The 22288-nt window shown below is 45.2% G+C and overlaps 2 protein-coding genes across 7 annotated transcripts in view; one reads left to right on the forward strand and one right to left on the reverse strand.

Annotated features, from left to right (window-relative positions):
* Positions 1–9278, forward strand: part of CCDC191 (coiled-coil domain containing 191) — a 94822-nt gene extending 85544 nt beyond the window's left edge. For 3 of the 4 annotated variants that reach the window (XM_081796762.1, XM_081796767.1, XM_081796772.1), the window contains one exon: positions 8141–9278. In XM_081796762.1, coding sequence (XP_081652888.1) covers positions 8141–8285 — 145 coding nt within the window. In that variant the 3' untranslated portion in view covers positions 8286–9278. The remainder of the gene's footprint in view (positions 1–8140) is intronic. The other variant, XR_014138221.1, reaches the window with a different exon arrangement.
* Positions 9279–11261: 1983 nt separating this feature from the next.
* On the reverse strand, positions 11262–22087 carry ZDHHC23 (zDHHC palmitoyltransferase 23). 3 transcript variants are annotated; one of them, XM_081796853.1, is made up of 5 exons: positions 21821–22087; positions 21045–21214; positions 18319–19029; positions 16404–16562; positions 11262–14530 (listed from the first exon to the last, which is right to left on the reverse strand). In XM_081796853.1, the coding sequence occupies exons 2-5, from the start codon at positions 21185–21187 to the stop codon at positions 14263–14265; spliced, it is 1281 nt and encodes a 426-aa protein (XP_081652979.1). In that variant the 5' UTR covers positions 21188–21214; positions 21821–22087; the 3' UTR covers positions 11262–14262. The 3 variants fall into 3 exon arrangements, with proteins under 3 accessions (XP_081652979.1, XP_006739303.1, XP_030890300.1); XM_006739240.3 differs by having other exon boundaries at positions 16404–16571; XM_031034440.2 differs by having other exon boundaries at positions 16404–16571; positions 21045–21314; positions 21821–21970.
* Between the last annotated feature and the right edge of the window lie 201 nt (positions 22088–22288).

Here is a 22288-nt window from a genome sequence, read left to right on the forward strand (position 1 = left end):
AAAAAAAAAAAAAAAAAGAAATGCAATGGACTTCTGTATATTGAATTTGTATCCTGTGACCTTATGAATTCATTTATTACTTCTACTAATTTTTTGGTGGAGTCTTTAGGGCTTTCTATAGATAGTATCATGCCATCTGCAAATAGTGAAAGTTTTACCTTCCTCCTTACCAATTTGGATGATTTTTATTTCTTTTTCTTGTCTGATTGCTGTGGCTACGACTTCCAGTATTATGTTGAATAAAAATGGTGAGAGTGGGGCACCCTAGTCTTGTTCCTGATGGGGGGAAGCTCTCCATCTTTCACCACTGAGTATGATGTTAGCTGTGGGTTTTTCATGTATGGCCTTTTGTTCTTTCTCTCTCTTTCCTTCCTTCCTTTCCTTTGTATCTGGCCTTTATTATGTTGAGGTATGTTCCCTCTAAACCTACTTTGTGGAGAGTTTTTCTCACGAATGGATGTTGTACATTGTCAAATGCTTTTTCTGCATCTACTGAAATGATCATGTAGTTTTTAATTCTTTCTCTTGTTGATATATCACATTGATTGATTTGTGAATATTGAACCACCCCTGCATCCCAGGAATAAATTGCACTTGATTGTGGTGAATGATTTTTTTTTTTTAAAGATTTTATTTATTTATTTGGGACAGAGAGAATGAGAGAGAGAGAGCACATGAGAGGGGGGAGGGTCAGAGGGAGAAGCAGGCTCCCTGCCGAGCAAGGAGCCCGATGCAGGACTCGATCCAGGGACTCCAGGATCATGACCTGAGCCGAAGGCAGTCGCTTAACCAACTGAGCCACCCAGGCGCCCTGTGGTGAATGATTTTTTTAATGTATTGTTGGATTAGGTTTACTAGTATTTTGTTGAGGATTTTTGTGTCTGTGTCCATTAGAGATATTGGCCTGTAGGTCTCTTTCTTGTAGTATCTTTTTTTTTTTTTTAAGTTGGCTCCATGCCCAGCTTGAAGGCCAGAGTGGAGATTGAACTCACAACCCTGAGATCAAGAGTCAGATGCTTAACCAATTGAGCCCCCGGGCACCCCTTTCTTGTAGTGTTTATCTGGTTTTGATATTGGGGTAATACTGGCCTCACATAGAATGAATTTGGAAGCTTTCCTTTCTCTACTACTTTTTAAGATTTTATTTACTTGTCAGAGAGAGAGAGAGCACAGCAGGGGGAGCGGCAGACAGGGAGAAGCAGGCTCCCCGTTGAGCAAGAGCCCGATGCAGGACTTGATCCCAGGACCCCAGGATCATGACCCGAGCCGAAGGCAGGTACTTAACCAACTGAGCCACCCAGGCGTCCCCTCCTACTACTTTTTGGAATAGATTGAGAAGAATAGGTCTTAACTCCTCTTTAAATGTTTGGTCAGGGCGCCTGGGTGGCTCAGATGGTTGGTCATCTGCCTTTGGATCAGGTCATGATCCCAGGGTCCTGTGGTCGAGGCCCACGTTAGGCTCCCTGCTCGGCGGGAAGCCTGGTTCTCCCCCACCCTCTGCTTCTCCCCCTGCTCATGCTCTCTCTCTCTCTCTCTGTGTCTCGAATGAATAAATAAAAAAATTAATTAAATGTTTGGTCAAACTCACTTGTGAAGCCATCTGGGCCTGGACTTTTGTTTGTTGGGAGTTTTGTGGTTACTGATCCAATTTGATTGTTGGTAACTGGTCTGTTCGAATTTTCTATTTCTTCCTGATTCAGTTTTGGGAGGTTATATGTTTCTAGGAATTTATCCATTTCTTCTAGGTTGTCCAATTTGTTGGCATAGAGCTTTTCATAATATTCTCTTACAATCCTTTGTATTTCTGTGGTGTTGGTTATTATTTCTCCTCTTTCATTTTTTTTTTAAGTTTTTTGTTTTTTTATTCATTTGAGAGAGAGAGCATTAGCAGGGGAAGGGGCAGAGGGAAAAGCAGACTCCCCACTGAGCAGGGAGCCAGATGCGGGGCTTGATCCCAGGACCCAGGGATCATGACATGAGCCGAAGGCAGATGCTTAACTGAGCCACCCAGGCACCCCCTCTTTCATTTCTGAGTCCTCTTTTTTTTTGTTGATGAGTCTGGCTAAAGGTTTAGCAATTTTGTTGATCTTTTCAAAGAACCAGCTCCTGGTTTCATTGATCTGTGCTATTGTGGTCTTTTTTGTTTCGTTTTTGTTTTTAGCTTCAATTTCATTTATTTCTGTTGTCTTATTTCCTTCCTTCTACTGGTTTTGGGTTTTGTTTTTTCTTTTTCTAGCTCCTTTAGGTGTAAGGTTAGTTTTGAGGTTTTTCTTCTTGAGGTAGGCCTGTGTTGCCATAAACTTCCCTCTTGGAACAGCTCTGGCCATATCCCAAAGATTTTGGACCATTTTATTTTCATTTTCATTTGCCTCCATGTATTTTTTGACTTCTGTTTGAATTCTTGGCTGACCTATTCATTGTTTAGTAGCATGTTATTCAACCTCCATGTATTTGTGTTATTTCCAGATTTTTTCTTGTGAATGATTTCTAGTTTCATGGTATTATGGTCAGAAAAGATGCATGGTATGACTTTGATCTTTTTGGATTTGTTGAGATTTGGTTTGTGTCCTAACATCTGATCTGTTCTGAAAATGTTCCATGTGCACTTGAAAAGAATGTGTATTCTGCTATTTTAGGATGGAATGTTCTGAATATATCTGTTAGATCCATCTGGTCCAATGTGTCATTCCAATCTATTGTTTCCTTGTTGATTTTCTGTTTGGATGATCTAGCCATTGATATAAATGGGATGTTAGAGTGTCCTACTATTATTGCTGTTACTGTTGATTACTTCCTTTATGTTTATTGGCTGCTTTATGTATTTGGGTGCTCTCATGTTGGGTGCATAGTCATTTACAATTGTTATATCTTCTTGTTAGACTGTTCCCTTTATGATTATGTAGTGTTCTCCTTTGTCTTTTACACCAAAACACATGGTAATTAAAATGGCAAAAAGGTAGTGATAGAGAGTTTTAAGAGCAGCAAGAGAAAACAGTTACATACAAAGGAAACCCCATAAGGCTATCAGCTGATTTTTCAGCAACATTGCAGACCAGAAGGGAGTGACATGATATATTCAATGTGCTGAAAGAAAAAAATCTGCAACCACAAATATTCTATCCAGCAAGGTTATCTTTCAGAATAGGAGACAGTTTCCCAGACAAACAAAAATTAAAGAAATTCATCACCACTAAACTAGCCTTCCAAAAATGTTAAAGGGGACTCTTTGAGTGGAAAGGAAAGACCATAATCAGGAGTAAGAAAAGTAGGAAGCATAAAAGCAATAAAATTAAGTATATCTATAAAAATTGGTCAAGAGACTCACAAAATAAAAAAATGTAAAGTATGATACCATATACCTAAAACATGGTGGTTGGAGGAAGCAGGGAGTAAAAATTTAGTGCCTTTATAATGGGTTCAAACTTAAATAGCCATCAACTTAATATAGACCGCTATATGCAGAAGATGTTATATGTAAACCTAATGGTAACCACAAATCAAAAACCTATAATAGATAGGCAAAAAATAAAGAGAAAGGAATCCAAGTATATCACTAAAGAAAGCCAGCAAACCATGAGAGAAGAGCAAGAGAAGAAAGGAGCAAAGAACTGCAAAAACAACCATGAAACAATGGCAATAGGCACATACCTATCAATAATTACTTTGAATGTAATGGACTACATGCTCCAATCAAAAGACATAGGATGATAGAATGGAAAACAAAGCAAGACCCATCTATATGCTGCCTACAAGAGACTCATTTCAGACCGAAAGACACCTAAAGATTGAAAGTAAGGGGATGGAGAAACATTTATCATGCAAAAGGAAGTGGAAAGAAAACCAGGGTAGAAATACTTATGTCAGACAAAATACATTTTTTTTTTAAAGATTTTATTTATTTATTTGACAGAGAGAGAGACAGCAAGAGAGGGAACACAAGCAGGGGGAGTGGGAGAGGGAGAAGCAGGCTTCCCGCTGAGCAGGGAGCCCAATGCGGGGCTCGATCCCAGGACCCTGGGATCATGACCTAAGCCGAAGGCAGACGCTTAACCAACTGAGCCACCTAGGCACCCCACAAAATACATTTTAAAACAAAGACTATAACAAGCGACAAAGAAGTACTTCTTATATTTCCAATATTGCCTCGGTACTTTATTTCTGAAGCATTTTGGAGTCACAGGTCCCTTCACAGTAATAAGTCACACACCAAGACCCCCAAAAATGCACCTGTGCACATCCCATACAGTGTTACATAAAATGTCAAGGAGTTTGTGGACCACAGGTTAAGAACTCTTATGTTGTGACTTAAATCACATTTATTACATAATACATCCATAGCTCATCTACCAAATCATATTTGCCAAGCATAAAAAATACCCAATAACATGGTGTCTGGCTCTTATAATTCAGTAGAAATGTAACAGATTAGATACATACTTACACACATACCTAAGTAAGTACCAAACCAGTGACTGTGACCATGTGCTGTAGGAGTTCAGAGGAAGAAAAGATAAATGCAGGCAATGATGGTCTAGGAAGATTTCCTCCAGCGGGGGCAGAGCATTTCCATCAGGGGAGAAGAGTAGGAGATGAAATGTAGAAGTCAAAAGTGGGAGGGTAGCCAGGAGAAAGATGTGAACAGAGGTAAGAGTGGGAGACGGGCAAGGACTGAGTGGGCAGATAGCCGAGGACGGGCGGCTCTAAGTGGAGGCCTGGATGGACAAAGGAAGAAAGCAAATGAAGCAGCTGCACTCCTTGCAGCCTTTTAGTTTTTAACTTCCAGCAACAAAAATCAACATTATCAGAAACAGCAAACCACCATCAGCCATAGAGTTAATGGGGACTGTGATGCATTCCAGGGTTTCATGAGAAGGTCAAGAAGCTAGAATAAATCCCATCTATGCCTCGAGTTGTGAAAATATAAACTTAGCTACTCTACATTTCTGTTTCAGCAACATAACTCTGCTTATAATTCCTTACACACACCATGCTATTCTTGCCTGTTTTGCCTTTACTCAAGACATGCCCTCTTCTAGGAAAGCCTTTTGTCTGACAAAAATTCAGTTCAGATAATCTCTTTCAAAAACTTGTGATGTCCCTTACCACCAGACTGGGGAGGTACCCAGTGCGTATCTCCACCATGACAGCTCCTCACTGCATTGAAGTGATCCGTTCACCAGGGTAACTCCCTCTGTGGGCAGAGACTATCTGGCTTACCTTCACATTCCTAGTGTACAGGTAGTTGTGTTATCCTAAAAGGCCATTGCATGTCTCCCCTCTGACAGCAGATAATCCTCGCTTCAACTTGTGATCCTCCCGAACTGTGATTCCAGAACCTGGACATTAGGGTAATCTTTTCTCAACTAAAATTCAAGGGTGGTGGTGTTCATTGTTGGAGGTGATGTTACCAGTGGGCGTTTTAAACAATATACACAAGCACACCTCAGAGGTATTGTGGGCTCAGTTCCAGACCACTGCAGTAAAGCGAATATCGTAATTAGTGAGCCGAGTGAATTTTTACTTCCCAGTACTCATAAAAGTTATGTTCATACTATACTATTAAATGTACATTAGAATTATGTTTTAAAAAACAATGTACTTACCTTAATTTTTTATTGCTAAAAAGGCTAACCATCATCTGAGCTTTCAGGGAGTCATAATCTTTTTGCTGGTAGAAGGTCTTGCCTCGATGTTACTGACTGCTGACTGATTAGGATGGTGGTTGCTGAAGGTTGAGGTGGCTACAGCAATTTCTTTAAAAAGACAACAATAAAGTTGACTGCACCAACTGACTCTTCCTTTCACAATTTCTCTGTAGCATATGATACTGTTTGGTAGCATTTTACCCACAGTAGAACTTCTAAAATTGGAGTCAATCCTCTCATCCCCTGTTGCTGCTTTATCAACTAAGTTTATGTAATATTCTAAATCCTTTGTTGTCATTTCAACAATCTTCACCAGGAGTAGATCCCATCTCAAGAAACCACTTTCTTTGCTCGGCCATAAGAAGCAACCATTCGTCCATTAAAGTTGTATCATGAGATTGCAGCAGTTCAGTCCCATCTTCAGGCTCCACTTCTAATTCTAATTCTCTTGCTGTTTCCCCTACATCTGCACTTACTGCCTCCATTCCAGTCTGGAACCCCTCAACCCATGAGGGCTGGAATTGACTTCTTCTACACTCATGTGAATGTTGGTATTTTGACCTCTTCTCGTGAATCATGAATGTTCTTAATGACATCTAGAATGGTGAATCCTTTCCAGAAGGTTTTCAATTTACTTTGCCCAGATGCATCAGAAGAATCACTATATAGAGAGGTATAGCCCTAAGAAATGTATTTCTTAAATGATAAAGACTTGAAAGTCAAAATGACTCCTTGATCCATGGGCTGCGGAATGGATGTTGTGCTAGCAGGCATGAAAACAGTCTTCTTGTCCATCTCCATCAGAGCTCCTGGGTGACCAAGTGCATAGTCAGTGAGCAGTCCTATTTTGCAAGGAATCTTTTTTTTTTTCTGAGCAGTAGGTCTCAACAGTGAGCTTAAGATAGTAAACCATGTTGTAAACAAATGTGCTGTCATCCAGGCTTTATTGTCCCATTTACAGAGCACAGGCAGAGTGGATTTAGCAGAATTCTTAAGGGCCGTAGGATTGTCAGAATGGTCAGGGAGCACTGGCTTCAACTTCAAGTCACCAGCTGCCTTAGCCCCTAACAAGAGAGTCAGACTGTCCTTTGAAGCTTTGAAGCCAGGCACTGACTTCTAAGAAAGTCTTAGATGGCATCATCTTCCACAATAAGACTGTTTCATCTACAGTGAAAACCTGTTGTTCAGTGCAGCCACCATCATGAATTATCTTGGCTGGATCTTCTGGAGAACCTGCTGCTTCCCCTTCACTTTTATGTTACGGAGATGGTTATTTCCTTAAACCTCATGAACCACCTCTGCTAGCTTCCAACTTTTCTGCAGCTGCTTCATCTCTCAGCCTTCCTAGAATTGAAGAGAGTTAGGGCCTTGCTCTGGATTAGGCTTTGGCTGAAGAGAATGTCATCACTGGTTTGATCTTCTTTCCAGACTATTCAGACTTTCTCCATATCGGCAATAAGGCTGTTTTGCTTTCTTAGTATTTGTGTGTTCGCTGGACTCGCACTTTTAATTTCCTTCAGGAACTTTTCCTTTGCATTCACAGTTTGGCTTTTTGGCAAAAGATGCCTAGCTTTTGGCCTGTCTTAGCTTTTGACATGCCTTCCTCACTAAGCTTAATCATTCCTAGCTTTTGATTTAAAGTGAGAGACATGTGACTCTTCCTTTCACTTGAACACACGGAAGCCAGTGCAGGGTTATTAACTCACCTAATTTCAGTATCATTGTGTCTCAGGGAATACGGAGGCCTGAGGAGAGGGAGAGAGATGGAATGGCTAGTCAAGCAGTCAGAACACACACATTTATCAGTTAAGTTTGCTGTCTCCTATGGGCGTGGTTCGTCACTGATCCCAGATCACCATAACAAATACCATGATAATGAGAATGTTTGAAATATTGTGAGAATTACCAAAATGCAACGTGGAAACACGAAGTAAGCAGACACTATTGGGAAAAGTGGTGCCGACAGACTCGCTCAGTGTAGGGTTGCTGCACACCTTCAGTTTATAAAACGGGCACTATCTGCGAAGTGCACTACAATGAGGTCGGCCTGGACGTCCAAGTGCCTGGGCCTCAGTGCCTGTAACTGTGGTGCTCCATTTGCTTCTCCAACATCTTTGCCTTGAGGGCTTTGGCTGCTGGAGCCTTTGGTCCACTGGTCCTGTCTTGAGCACAAGACGCAGGCTGTGATCAGATCACCTGGGGGTGTCTCATGGCCTGCGTGTTCAGAGGCCCCTGGGTGCTCTGCCCAAATCTCACCTCACGGAGAGTTTCCCTGATCGCCTGATGGAAAATAAAAATGACCTATCAGTCCCTCCATCCTGTTTCGCCGCTGTTATTTTCTTCATTAGCATTTCTCACTGTCCCATTTCCAATTTTGATCTCCATATCTTTTAACACTGTATTCAAAGAGTTCTTCTTCTACGGTTTTTAATGTACTTCCGATGGAAAGTCAACTTTTCCATCGTGTTTAACTTTTCCTCCTTTTCTGTTTAAAGGAGGACTCTCTGGATCACATTTGAGACATGGAAGAAGTCTGTAAAATTTATGAAAGAGGAAAAAATAAAAGAAGAAAGGCGAGAGCAACTCCGCCGGAAGGTGGCTGAAATTCTCCCAGACTTCCAGCCATTTGCGCTGCGCTGAGCCCTGGGCCCGGGTGCGGCGGCGGCGGACATCGGCGCTGAGAGAGTGGGTGCCGTGTGCGGGCCGGGCATCCGCACGCTCACACAGACACCTGCTCTGTGGCCCGCCGGGCACTTCTTGGATCAAAGGGCCTCTCTGGGGAATTTTTACTTCCTTCTTTGATTTCTGTTGGATTGCTAATTAGTTCACTAAAGCATTTATCACAGCAGGATCATTCAAACAGTGTAAAGCTCAACTATTCAAATGCATCCTATATATTTTTAGCATCAGAAACTTTAAAGAGGCAAGTGTTTGCTTGCCTGAGTCTCTGAAAGAAAATGTGTCCCTATAGTTTAACATGAGTTGTTGACAAATGTAACGTAATAGAAATTAAAGGCAGTGAGTACGCAGAAAAGGAGTCACAGGTGGTCCGTGACCTAGTACCATAGCGTTGGCAAGAGGCCCTCTGCCAGACGCCCTCCTTTGTGCCCACCCTGCTGGGAAGCCGCATCCCAAATGGGACCCAGTGCAGCTGCTGCAAAGGGCAGCGACTGTCTCACTGAGGGGCAACTATGGCACCAAAGATCCTTCTCTTCAGTGCATGCTGACAGGCATGAAGGGAATTCCAGAAGCTAATGACTCTCTCAGGGGCAGTCCAGCAATTCGTTAAAACATCTGTGCATGCTTCCAACTGCAGCTTCTAAATAATACACTCCGTCTCTCTTCTAGTCCTCCGCTCGGTTTGATCCACATATTGAGATGAATTCAAAGAACGATTTCATCTTCAAGGTGCAGATGACTATAGAGACTGACAAATGCTCTTCTGTGAATTGTCTGAATTACCTGCTAGAAAAAACATTTTCATTATAAAATACATGTTCATTATAACAAATCTAAGTAATAGACAAGTACATCGGTAGAACAAGAAAGCCCCTTGCAGCCGAGGTAACTGCTAGTAGTTGCTAGGTTGAAAATTCGAGTTGGTAAGATAAAGTTGAATATGTGTTCAATAAATTGTTGTTGTCCTTACTTCCTAGAAGGGATATCCAGCTCCACCACCTGCACAATGACTTACATCCTTTTTCTGTGGAACATGTGTGAAGATTTACTCAGAAATGACAAAACACCCTAAATTGAACTTTATTCCTTCTACAGTGTCCCTGTCCCCACGTCTTTTCCTTTAATATGATTATACAGTTGTCATCTAAAAACTTTTTAAGACTAATCCACTTAGTCTTAAATCCCATAAAGCTTAAGTTTCCTCTCTTAAGCTTTCCTTTATTTTTACTTCACCTCAAGCATCAATTAGCCATTGAGTCATTGGCAGTCCACATTCTGACTGGGCCAGTGAGGACTTTTTACCTACTTATGGAACCTCCTAAAGACCCACAGGAAAATCCCTTAGTAAATGATCTGTAGTTCTTGCTGGGCTATCCTAAAGACATGATTAGAAATAGTACTGCTAACAAAATGCCCAAAGCAGCAGTATCCCTGGCCTATAAAACTAGACAAAGTAACCACCAGGAAACGGAGTGTTTAGGGCCAGGGATAACTTAGGTCTGCAAGACGGGGACACCTCGGTAGCCAGTGGAGCGGCCCAGCTCTAACACACACAGGCTTCTCTTAAGGCAAAAGAGTTCAGGAGAAGACACACCAATAAACACCATTTCCCTTAAAGAAAGCACTTTATTTTCCATTTAAAGCAACTTGGTCACGGTACATTATTTTACATAAATGGCAGTAGTCTTTTAAATCTCCATTTAAAAGGCCTTGTGTCTGAGTCTGAGGTGATAAAAGGGTATGAATACACGTATAAAAAACAGTGCAAAACGTCTAGCCCGCAGCCTCTAGAGCTGGCGTCAGGAATCCCCTTTAATGTTGCTGGGCCAGTTGCATTAAATAGCGAACATTAAATATTCCTGGATTTCCTTTAGCCTAACATCAGACCCAGAAATGTAATCCGGTGAAAAGGTTCAAAAGTCCTAACAATGCAAATCATCGAATCCACCCAGACCACAGGATCAGAGCAGACTGAGCTTCCCAGTTCTAGAACATGGCATCTTGTCAGTGGTGCCATGGGAAGAAATACAGGGTGTGTGCTGCATCGGTAACTGGAATCGACTGGCTCTGGTTTTAAAGCTTTGCCTTTGAAGTATGAATTTTCTAGGAGAGAAGGTGCCACCAGGAAGGCTAGAGTAGCAGTAAGTCAAAAGCCCAACTCAGAAAGAGCTGGAATTAGCTGCAGCCTCTGAGAGACTTGTCTCCATGAACCACTCAGTCTGTGGCTCCTGCCGCCATTATAGAGAAGCACAGGGTGCCGACGCGAGTGGGCTAACAGCCCATTAGCAACGAGATTACACGTAGCTGATTCCGCAGAACGTTTCCGTTAATCACAGCAAACACCCACAGGAACCCAGGGGACGTTATTAGAGTTAAGCATAGCTCTCCTCCTTCCCCTGCATCACACCTTGGCAGTGCTTAACATAAAACGCCATACTTGCCCCGCTGCTGCTGAGAAAACCAGATTCCGCACAGGTGCCCCAACGAAAGGCTCTATCCTCCCTTACTTGTTTGAGGAAATTTTCTTTTTTCAAAAGCAGGGTACCTACATATGGCTAAAATGAAGTCCTATAAACCCACTTACCTCGTTTAAAGAGACCCTTAAATTTCACAAAGCTGTTGAAACATCCTGGTTAAAACTGTGCTTCTAGATGTCATATTTTTGCTTATGGAAGTTGAGTTTTGTAATAAAAAGCTAATGTCCTACCCAAAGGAAATACAGTCTACGAAGCAGATGGGTCAGTATTCTAGGGAACCTTACTGGTCTTGTGTTTTCTGGCAGTGGAAGATGCTAGTATAGAAAATTTTCTCTTACTAAAAATATTAGAAGTACCAAGGACTATTGCGTAAGAAAGTTCATAGCAGTCTTTCTGCTAGGCAGGTGGCACAGTGGATGACACCAATTACTTCATTCAGCAAAGGACAACACTACTTGAATGCATCCTAAGCAGACACAGAGGTGGCTGAGGTGAGATGACCAACAGTGTCCCTAAAACTCACTTAAGGCTTGTTCACGGTCAGTTCATTTCAGGTGGGCCCAGCTAGAACCACGAAGTACTCTTTGGGTATCATTAAAAAAGCATTTTAAATACTAAAGGACGTTTCTCCTTTCCTGCAATCCTGATCCTTAACTATTTTTCCCTTAAATCTTGAGAACGGGCCCACTTCCCTTCCCCAGGAATAGCACACGATGGCATGACCATAATGTAAGTGGTCAGAATATAGTAGATGGTTTGCTAAAGCTCCATATCAGTATGTTTATTAACAGGCTGAGGATGGAGGGGCAGGGGCGGGAGGGGGGTGGAGAAAAGGGAGTTGTGCTGGGGGAGGACTTGCCTCTCTGGCCAACAAACTGCTGGTTTATAGGGCTGCAGAGCAATTCTCCCATGGCCGCCGCCGCCACCACAGGTTTCTCTGGGACTCATTCGTTCCTAGAGGCCTTGTCCTTTAAAAGGACAAAATCCCTCAAATAGTTCCAGGTCATAAAAAGGTGTAAGAATCTAGGAGCGTAGACTTAAGACTTAGGGTGTCCCGGGGCCTACAGAAACCCTGCTCACAAAGAGCCCCTTGTTTGCTGCTCCTTGTGGTACAAATACTTCAGTAGGCTTTTATCCCCATAAAACCACAGAACTTTTTCAAAAGTTTGAGCTTTCTCCTGTAAAATGCCAATCATGATCTCAAGGAACTTAAAACAAGCAACTTCATCCCAACCAGCCGGAGTAATATTCAAGGAGTCCTTATGCAGGTGAGGGAACCTGAGAGGCCCCATGTAGAGAAACCATTAGGTCTGTGCTATTATAAAAATGGCAATCGTTCCTAATTCTCCCACGTGACTGCGGTCTCGGGTACTACTCATCTTTATCAGGTCATATTTTGATGGTTGTTAAAGATTTGGCAAGAGGCTAAAATTACTGACTATACTATTGTTTCTATGAATTCTATTATCAACTGTTAGACGATTAGAGTTGGCTATACATCTGGCATTCAAGAGACTACAACTAGAGAGCTCTGGCCGCATGTGCTGTCCTTGACCTTATTCCTCTCTCTCTTATCTCAAACCTAGCAGGAAGGAATTAGTTCTCTCAGATCCAATGTTAATTCCAAATGAATGCTTGACTCTGGGCCAGAGCCAGGGCATCACTGTAGAAACCACAGACTGCTAACACCCCAGACTTGCTCTTTGGCTCATCCCAGTGGAATACGGAGCCTCTCACTGGTTTAACAATCCATCTCTGGGGAGAGCAGCGACAAGCCTGTATAAAGAGGTGCTGACTGTCTTGAGGACAGCTTTGTTTCCTGGCAGGACTAGGGATGGTGCTAGCTGCAGAGGGCAGAGTCGCAGGAAGTACCAGTATTTCCTCTCAACATTTATGAACTTCTTACGACAACAGCATGCACAGACAGACTGAAAAAACTGGCAATATTTCCCCGATATTAAGCTATAAACCAAAGCAAACTTAAGGACTCATGAATTTTCTTTGGGACTGCAAAATAAGCACATGTAAAAAACTAAATATTTCAAGAGGGTGTTCTCCGCCATCCGAAATTGCCTCATCCTAACTCCTTGGCAGAACAGACCCATTCTCTATAAATATTTAATCTTTTATACATTTTCAGTTTCAAGATATGATAAAAAAGATAAGATTTTAGGAAGAGCTAGGGAAGAACCATAATCCATTAATTAGTGGAAACCATAAATACCCTGTTTTTTCTCTCCAAGTGAGATACTTTGTCTAGGGCAAGGTGAATGAGAAGTAATGTGCAAGTAGGAAGATGTCCATCAACTCCTCAGAGTTCATGCCAGAATATAAATGCCAGAAAACTGGTTTTTGCAACCGAGTACTGTAACTGACAGTGTTTGCATTACTTATATGGAAAAAAAAAAATCGAGCCCTTGATATTGACCAGCCACCCTACCCAGGAAAGGGTGTAAACTGTTCCCCCACAGGAGTGTCTGTTCTCCTCTTCCAGCCTCATGAAAAGTGTGCTAGTAGCACCTTCCCAGGTGAAACATGGAAAGAGGAAAAAAACAGTAATGCCTGTTAGAGTTTGGAGTTATTCAGAGTAAATCCAAACAATAAATACAGAAGAAATGAGATAAATATAAGGACTCACCACCTAAACTCATGACCACTGTATCTTATACTACCGATAAATAGAACTGTTATTGACTGTCCCTTCAGGATCAGATGACACTGTGAATCCATCCGATCATCTTCTGTTTGAGTAGCTAATGTCTAATACTTCAGAAAGAGAAATTACCATAACTGTACAATGTGGTACAATGTGGTATTTCAGGATCTTTCTTTCACTCTGAAATGCTGAAAATGGATTCCTCGGATAGTTTTGGCTTCCATATTCTGACCTGCAAACATTTTTCTCGGACTTCGAGTTTTCCTAATAATACTTCATCCCTCTTGGGTGCTTCCGTCATTTTCCAGTGCTTTCCACACGCCTGGTCCCTCGCACGACCCTCACGACCGTGAGGTAGCCAGGGCAGGCGGCGGCACCCCACTTTACGAACGAACCTGAGACTCGGGGAAGTGACTCAACGAAGGGTCACATGGCTATCAGGAATTGAAAGAGGGACTGGAAAGGATCCTAATCCAAACTCTTTCTCCCCTGCTAATGTATGGGAATGGCTTCTATCAAGCTGTGCATGAGCAATCTGCATCCTCTCCCGCTCCTGGTGACTGAGTTAGTGAACAAGGTGACTGGAAAAGAATGACTCTACCTTTACTGCTTCGATATAAAAATCTCTTAAGGTGAAGTCAGAAAAAATCATTTCTTCCCAGTCCTGTGTCTAAACCTGAGCATGGCCCTAGACAGCCTTTAAGAAACGGGGGATAAAAGCGAACATCCTGCACGGACGCCGACGGGTACACTGGGAGGGCGCAGAGGGGAGAGCCACCCCTCACAGAGCCACACAGAAGGCACTTCAGACAATGTCCTCGGCGGGGTGGTGGCAGGGGGCGGTGCCCAGGGTGGAGAACTGGTGCCAGTTCCGCAGGAAGCCCCGGTTGTACTGGCCCGTGTCCACGATGAGCCCGCAGAGGAGCCGGCGCCCCGTCTTCTGACGCAGGGCCTGCTGGACTTCCCGCTCGGTGACGTTGTAACTGATGTTGATCAGCTGGATGAGGAAGATGTACGCCATGCCCGCCGTGATGATCACGGAGTACCACACGCAGGTGAAGGACAGGGCGGAGCTGGGAGGACAAAGGGCGGGTCAGGATGCCGACCGTTTCAGTCACAAAGCCGGCACCATCCTCACGTCTGACACACACAGCACCCATCACCAAGGACTCTGGTGCTTTCCCCAACTATCCCAATTGGAAGATGCTTTTCTACCCTCAGAACACCAAAATGCTTAACCTGTGACTACTCATGTCCTGTTTCATGCTGTCATTCTTGCTGCCTCTTTTCCTAGGATGTTATATTAGAATAGCAAGGACATTTTTGCACTCAGTATCCCCCACACAAACAACACAGCGCCTGACATAACAGCATTCAAAAGCTATCAGATGAATGAACAATTCCTAAATAATTCTTAACCAAGGGGAAAACGAAGGCACCATGACGTGCTATAAACGTCCCCCAGGAAGCTGGAACGGTGCTAAAGCTGTTCGTCTCCACTCTTTTCAGTACAACGTCGGTGAACACAAAGGAGACACGAGTCCTTTACTTCTATGTAGGAGCACCGTCACATTTCCAGTCCAGCTTCTTCCAGCCAAACCGAATCACACAGGACAAGAAAGCTCCTTTCAGCTCCTTACGAAGACAGGAGGAGAGGCTGACTAATGTCCGCCAAATGATTATTTTCAAACATTTGCAAATGAGTTAGCTGGAAATGAACCCATCCTGAATCTTCATTTGTTAAGCTGAAAGGGACTCAGAGATGATTACCCCACCATAAAGATGAGGAACACCAGGGCTCAGCAGGGTGACGTGAAGCACCTATACAGACGGTGGGTACCAAGAGCGGACTGTGTTCCTCATTCCACATCAGTGGCCCACAGAAAGTCCACAAAATTCATGCTTAGTGACATACAGACGTGCTCTGCTGTTAGGACATTTATCATGCGCAGTGTGACTGCAGAATTTCACAACCTACTAACACTCTGAATATAGAAAAATAAAAGGAACTTACCCCGAGGAGGAGGAGGACCAGTGTGTTCTAATAATGCCCACAAATATCTAGATCTATGATGGCAATGGAAGATCTGTCCACAGACTAATAAGCAAATACCTTCACAGGGGCGCTGGGTGGGTAAAGCAGGGATTGTTCTGAGAACAGAGTGAGAAGAAAGAAAAGGACCCTGGGGGCAGCGCTGTCCTAGCTCAGACTGGGGGAGTGGGGGAGGGGCTGGCCAGAGATACCAAACAGCATCCGCATCAGAGGAAAAAGAGAGGAGGAGGGCACAAAGAAACCAGGCAGGGGGCCCGCAGCAATCTGGGGAGGGGCTCGCTGGGCCCAAAGCTGCAAAACCCCAGCTTCTGACAAGGCATGGAGATCTTCACAATATATAAATGTGCCCCAACCTAACAAAGGAAATTTTGACCTAGATACCACAGTAATCATGAGTGGTGATTTTTTTAAAAAGTAGAACAGGACAAACCAGTGGAAGTTAAAAAGTAAATGTTATAGAAATTGTGAGAGCTCCACAAAAGGGTTAGAAGCAATAAATCAAGATAGGGCTAAAGAGCAAGAGAAAGCCGCAATCAAGTGACTTGCCATGATCATTTACGACAAAACAGACCCCACATATCCCCTGGGACTCTCAGTTTACAGCTCTTGGTTCACCATTGCTAACCGGGGGGCATGCCAGTGGTCATGCGAGTGACCCGGGCCTATTTGCAGGGTACTAGTTCCTCACTCTGTAAGGGTCAAGGATCCTTTTGCCATCACCCTAGAAAAACACACAATTTTGTTGGCCATTTCAAAGATACCCAGCATCCAATAACCTGTTCTATGTTTTGGTTGAAAACTCCTAACCTAGCAGCAAAGCATGGCCCCTTGCATTAATAGCAATGCCCACTCCCTCGTCTCTGGGCCTCGGTGCTCTGGTAGTCACATCTCACCTGTAATCTGCATAAACTCCAGGACAATAGAAGAGAGCTGTGAAGACACTTCTATCTCTACAAATGGTGTCCAAAGTCAATGTTATCCCGTACACCGAGGTGAGCAAGAAGATCGAAAGGGCAAGTATAAATGCTTGATGATTTGATTCTCCAACACAGCTATTTATCCTCAAAACAGCAGAGGGGGAAGAAAAAGCAAATATTTTTTAAAGTTCTTCATACAGACGGGAGCTAAATTTATCATGCTGATGATCAATTCATAATGAATATAAACGCTGAACGACTGTGCTGTGCACCTGAACCTAATATAACATTGTAGATCCACTATAGTTCAATGAAAAAGGAAAAAAACGTTCTCCATATAACTCACATAATAAACACAAAAGTTTCAAAACAGGGATCATGTGAATTTCAGTTATTAAAAAGTAAGTTCTCTTATTTTTCAACTTTAGGGAATTAAAAACTTGCCCATTGAGAGGTGTAGTCTTATATTTTCCACTCCTTCCAAAGTGAAATCATATCATTAGGAAAAGCTAAGTAAAAAGCAGAACCCAGCTAACAAATCTTTCTCAATCGTAACGAGTCTATTACCCAACCATGAAGAGGGTTAATATTGTAACTACCACAATAAGGAAAGGCTGGTATCGGTTAGGAAAACTTAAAAAACCGGAAGTATTACACACTATGGGAAAATACATGTTAAATACATATATTAATACAAAGATCCCAAGAGGTTAGAAATGTGTTGTGGGGTGGAGAACAACTCGATAATACGCAGACTACTTGTCAGGGAGAAAGCTCTGTCTCGTGGCCATTTGTCAGGCGGAATGTACAGGCATCTCTCCAGCCCACCGCACACCAAGAGGCCCCAGTGGGCAGAGAGCTTTTTATTCAGAGCTATCAGGCCCTCTGCAAACCAACTCTTGTAAATGGGCCACCACATACACACACACACGCACACGCACGCACACAAGAATACATGATGAAGACTCTCAGAAGTTAAAATCTAAAAGTGAAAATACCTGTTTATTCCTAAAGAAAGCTCCAGAAAAGAGGTATCCCTGTGCTTGAGGTCCACTCCAAGGCCCTCCTGGCCTCCTGCACCCTCTCCGTCCCCTACGTCCCCTCCCATGTGGGGAAGAAGGTATGCTACATGACCGGAATCCTAGCCATAAAAAGCATACTTCACTCACCACAAGTGCCTTGAGAGCTAAGAGCTAGAGGGTAGGAAACATGCTACTTACAGCATTCACATCTGAATAAACGCTACCCCCTTTTAGATTTACTCCATGAAGCAGCAACATTATCTTTCAAAGTTGCGCTTCACATGGCAGGGGCCTTCCGTGTCCTCATTAGGCACTGGCCAGGTGGCAGGCACTAAAAAAGCCCATTTCTCTGCGCATAGCAAATAACAAAATAGGGAGTTACCTGGCAGGGCGTTACCTCAACAATGTAGGCTAGGAGAAATCAAAATGATGAAGGGTGTACGGCAAGGGGACAAAGTCACCTACAAGTACGGGAACACTTTCTTGAGCTCCGTGTTCAAAAGGCACCGCCCAGGGAAATATACCTAGATTGGTTCTGATCCAATTCTTTTTTAAAAAACGTCACTCACCTGCAAATACCTCTCTGTTACAAAGGAGAAAGTCATTGAGGGGCGGCTCGGAAGAGAACAGCAAAATAGCAACAACAACAACAACAGCAACAAAGCCCTTCGGGAAATGACTGAAGGAACTACATCTGTGGAACTGGGAGAGCGGATGACTAAGTGGGAACATCATGCCAGCCCACGAATATCTGCAAGGTGTAAAGCTGGGAAGGAGTGAAATTTTAGGATGGCACAAAGGAAGATCAAACAGGGCCAGGGTCTTAGGGGACTTCACACTTTGCAAGCCTCCAAATCTTTCCAGCATACCAGACACAGTGATGATCCATTCTCCGGACACAGACGCCGCAGAGCCGGCAATGCCACGCCCGGGCCGGCCGCACCAGCTGACACTTGGCACACCAGTCCTCCTTCGCCTTGGCAGGGCTTCCGGCCAACACCCTGCAAGAGCCCTTAAGATCATCCTTCGGCGTGCGGTTGCTGAGACTGCCCGACGATCCCGCGCCGGGGAGCCCTCTGGTCTTCTCCAGCCCGTCTCTGCTCAGGCATTCAACTTGGCTACTGCTGACAGATTTGTCCTTGCTTGCTGGATTTCTGAGGTAGCCTGGATTCTTCTTGGCTCTGTACAGGGCTAAGAGTATCAGAAATAACCCGCAGGTAAGGAGAGCCAGCTGAGTGGGCCCCACGCGCCCTCTGGGGACCACTTCCTGCAGGAACACATAGTACATGTAGCCCAGAGAGAAGAGTCCGAGGCTCAGGAAAAACAGAGTGTGTCCTTTCCTCCTGTGGGTGAGGTAGTAGTACCACAGCAGCAGCCCGGGAAGGGAGCTCAAAACCAGCCCCCCCAGGAGGAAGTGCCAGGAAGCCACGCGGAGGAAGACGGGCAGGAGGATGAGCGGGGGGACGATGCTAATGTTAACTTTTTTGGCTCCCCTAAGCCAAGGAATTCGGAGGCGATCAGAAATAGTATCCATGATTCTTTCGCAAGTCTCTGGCTGCATGGATTTACATGTCATCCATCTAGTCAGAAGAGCACAAAGAGAAGGCACTTCACATGGGTTTGCTAAATTCAAAACCACGGCCCACTGTAGGCTAAACAGCAGGAGAAATGATAAAAGAGGCTAAATGCCAAGTACTCTACTTCTGTACCACTGAACACGAGCTCTTTGGATCACACAGCATTTACTTAATACGAAAAAGAAGACCATGTTTAGAAATCTAACAGTTAACACTATTTCTCCACGAAGCAAACACAGGAATACACACACATACTCTGTACAAGTACTGTTTAGACTTGAGTGAGTATAGAGACTTAAGATCCTCAAAAAAAATTTCATAATCTAGTTATGAAGACAACATGGGAATTCGGGAAGGATCAGAGAAGAGACAAAGCAGCAAAATCACCCGGTGAACTATTGTGGCCAAACTCCGTAAGGTGTGCTCAAAGGAGAGTGGACACTGCTGGGTGGAGTCGTGAGAGGGATCGCTGTGAAAAAGGTGGGATCTGCGCCCCACCTCGACGGCAGGCCAGCATGTGGGGGTGGGGGGAGGCAGGGAGGCGTTCCAGTGGAGCGGCACGTGCCCAGCACAAACCCGTCCTGTGCCCGGGGAGTCACCAGTCTAGCAGGGCCAGGGGGCTGCATGAGGAAGAGTGGAGAGCAAACTAGTCAGAGCGAAATGACTGAGCTTCGTGGACGCACAGTATTTGTTGACATGTTTGCACACTTAGGCTAGCACGACAAGGAACAGTAACTCTTGATTGTAGACAAACAATTTAGAAAAGGCAACAACTTGGACGTGAGAGGAGGTAAGTACATGGGAGTCACACAGAGCAGCAGGATAGAGGGGAGACTGGGAGCCTATCTCCAGGGAAGGGTATGGCAGGAGCAGGCGAGAGAGCTCAGGGACGGCCCAGGTCTCAAGGGCTAGCAGACAGAAAGAGTTAGAAGGTTAATGGAAGAGCTGTGGTCTCGAGTGATGGAGGTTATGGAAACAGCATCATTTTTCCATTCATTAAAGCAGAGTGCTCCATTTTCTCCGTATGGATTTTAGACTAAGTCCATTTAAAAATACCTGTAAAAAAGACTAAAGACACTATCAAGGAAGAATTACAAAAGGTCTATAGGGCCTTCAGGGCTCTGGTAGTAAACTACAGTGGTCCCAAGACGCTCTTCACGTCTAGATGAATGCACCAAGCTCTAAGTCAGCAACGTGCCACTACAGTGACTTTTTTTTAACCGGAAGTAATCATTAATGGGATAAGCAAGTTTCCAACATTCTTATTCTCCTCCCACATTGTGCTTTCCATAGGGCAACAATTTTAGGTATATAATTATTTAGAAAATGGATTAAAACCTCATTATTACTGTTTGGTACAAAATTTTTTCTCTGATGTTAAAAATCATCTTTTTGGATAGTAATTTCCAAGACTTGGGATAACGGTGAAAATAAAAGCCAAATACGATGATTATCAGTCAAGACAGTGTTGCTGCCCATGCTGAAAACAGCCAGTCCAGCGCAGGGACATGCCCCCTGGCTGGATTTCCTCCCCAGGGACAAGGGGTGAGACTAATGCCAACAGCAAGAACATGACCTTTCAACCCTTTGTGGCCAGGTGCAGTCCAGCCTCAAGTAGTCGATCTCTAGATACTGAGAACACTGAGAATGTAGGAATGTCCTGGTACCAATGTGTTCACTTTAAATGTACAGATTCTGCTGGTCTGCACTTTATTTTTTATACATTTAACTTGCCACTATCCCTTTATCTGCCTGTTCTCTCCATCATCTTCTCCCTTGAAGTGAAAAATAATAATGCCCTACTAAACTGAGAGGAATAGACAGCTGCGCAGTTGTGCACTGAGTAATTCACCTTCATAAAATCCTCACACCTGACACAGAAGACAACTCATAATTTTAGATCCTTGGGAATAGCATCAAGAGCAAATTCTAGTGTTCTGGATGGCTAAGCTTAAAGTAAGCATGGTAGTTCTCAAGAGAGCCAGTGGGGTCAACTTCAAGAAAGGCTCTGCCCTTACCTATCACACCCTTCATCGAGATCCTGGCAATCACACAAACAAGCGGCCACGTGGTTCTTTTCCCCATTTCGATCGATGTACTCGCAGCAGCACAGGGGCTCCAATTCAGGTTCTTCCGCTTTGTTTTTCTTCACTGGCTTCATACTGCCCTTCTGTGTCACGATTTCCACCTGTCACCACGAGGTGTAACAAGCACTCAGTAGGTAAAGGTGAAAAGAACACGACTCACATCTTGTAAACACATCCACGCCTCTGATTATCCGCCAACGCCTGAGAAATCAAACAGGAGAGGAAAGAGGGGGAGGGGGAGTCTCATTTTCATCAGGCTTTTCTTGCTCGGCTCGGCCAGACAGGGAGCTCTAGGGGCTCCCAGCCGCCTTCACAGACCCTTCCCACTAGGGCTGGCGCCGTCTGGGTACCAGCGGTTCCCATGGTGACAGCCGACCACACGGGCCCAGACAGCCGGGGCGCGGGCGGCTGCGCTCACCTGCCGGTGCAGGATGGGGAGGGCCGAGCGGTCCCCGCCCAAAGCCCGGGTGCAGGTGGAAACTCGCCCTCTGGGCTGCGGGCGGAGAAAAGCGTGTGCCGCCGGGGCCGGCGCCCGCACCCGGTTCTGGTGAGGCCACCAGACGCCGGTGCAGCGCTCGGGGTCGCCGTCCAGCCCCGCGTCTCCAGCTCCGCGCAGGGCGCACCTCTCCCGCCCCCGCCGACCGTGAGGACGTGGGCGGGCCCCGAGCGCCGCCCCGCCCAAAGAATGACCTTGGAAGGGAAGTTACCTGCGCTCCGGGGCCGAGGTGCGGCTGCAGCCAAAGAGGCCCAGGTGGAGGGGAGAAGGGTAGATTCCTCCCGAGGCGCGGATGCGTCTTCCGAGCTCTGCTCCGCTGGGCTCTCTGTATGACGGCTGGAGTCCCGGAGACCCCGGCTCCGCTCCGCCGCGCCTCCGCCGCCGCCCACCTGTGAGCATAGGCGGGCGCGCTGCCGCCTCCCCGCCGCTCTCCTGCCCGCCGGCTCGGCGTGGCAAGTCCGCGCGCGCTTCCGGGTGCCCCGCCCCCGGCGCCGGGGATCCCAGCCCGCCCGCACGTGCACCGCCCGGCGCCCGGCGGAGCCCGCCGGTCAGGCCCCACCCCCGGCCCGAGGCCCTGGCGCCGGGAGAAAGCGAGGACCTGAGGACCGGCACCTGGGAGTGGGTGCCGGCGGCGGGGCCTAGGGCTGGGCCGGCACCTCCGCCCCGCCCGGCCCCGGTG

This window comes from Leptonychotes weddellii, chromosome 1, assembly GCF_054177405.1.
Source record: "Leptonychotes weddellii isolate Sample4059 chromosome 1, ASM5417740v2, whole genome shotgun sequence".
In the NCBI taxonomy this organism is placed as follows: domain Eukaryota; kingdom Metazoa; phylum Chordata; class Mammalia; order Carnivora; family Phocidae; genus Leptonychotes; species Leptonychotes weddellii.

What these genes read in the sequence shown, in the direction of transcription:
- ZDHHC23 (XM_006739240.3), bottom strand. Translation starts at nt 21,187, where the DNA reads ATGAAGCCAGTGAAGAAAAACAAAGCGGAAGAACCTGAATTGGAGCCC. An exon ending in ATGGATCATCACTGTGTCTG is followed by an intron (nt 16,572 to 18,318) that starts GTATGCTGGAAA and finishes TGCTGTTTTGAG; the next exon opens with GATAAATAGCTGTGTTGGAG. An exon ending in GGAGTTTATGCAGATTACAG is followed by an intron (nt 14,531 to 16,403) that starts GTGAGATGTGAC and finishes TTGTCCTCCCAG; the next exon opens with CTCCGCCCTGTCCTTCACCT.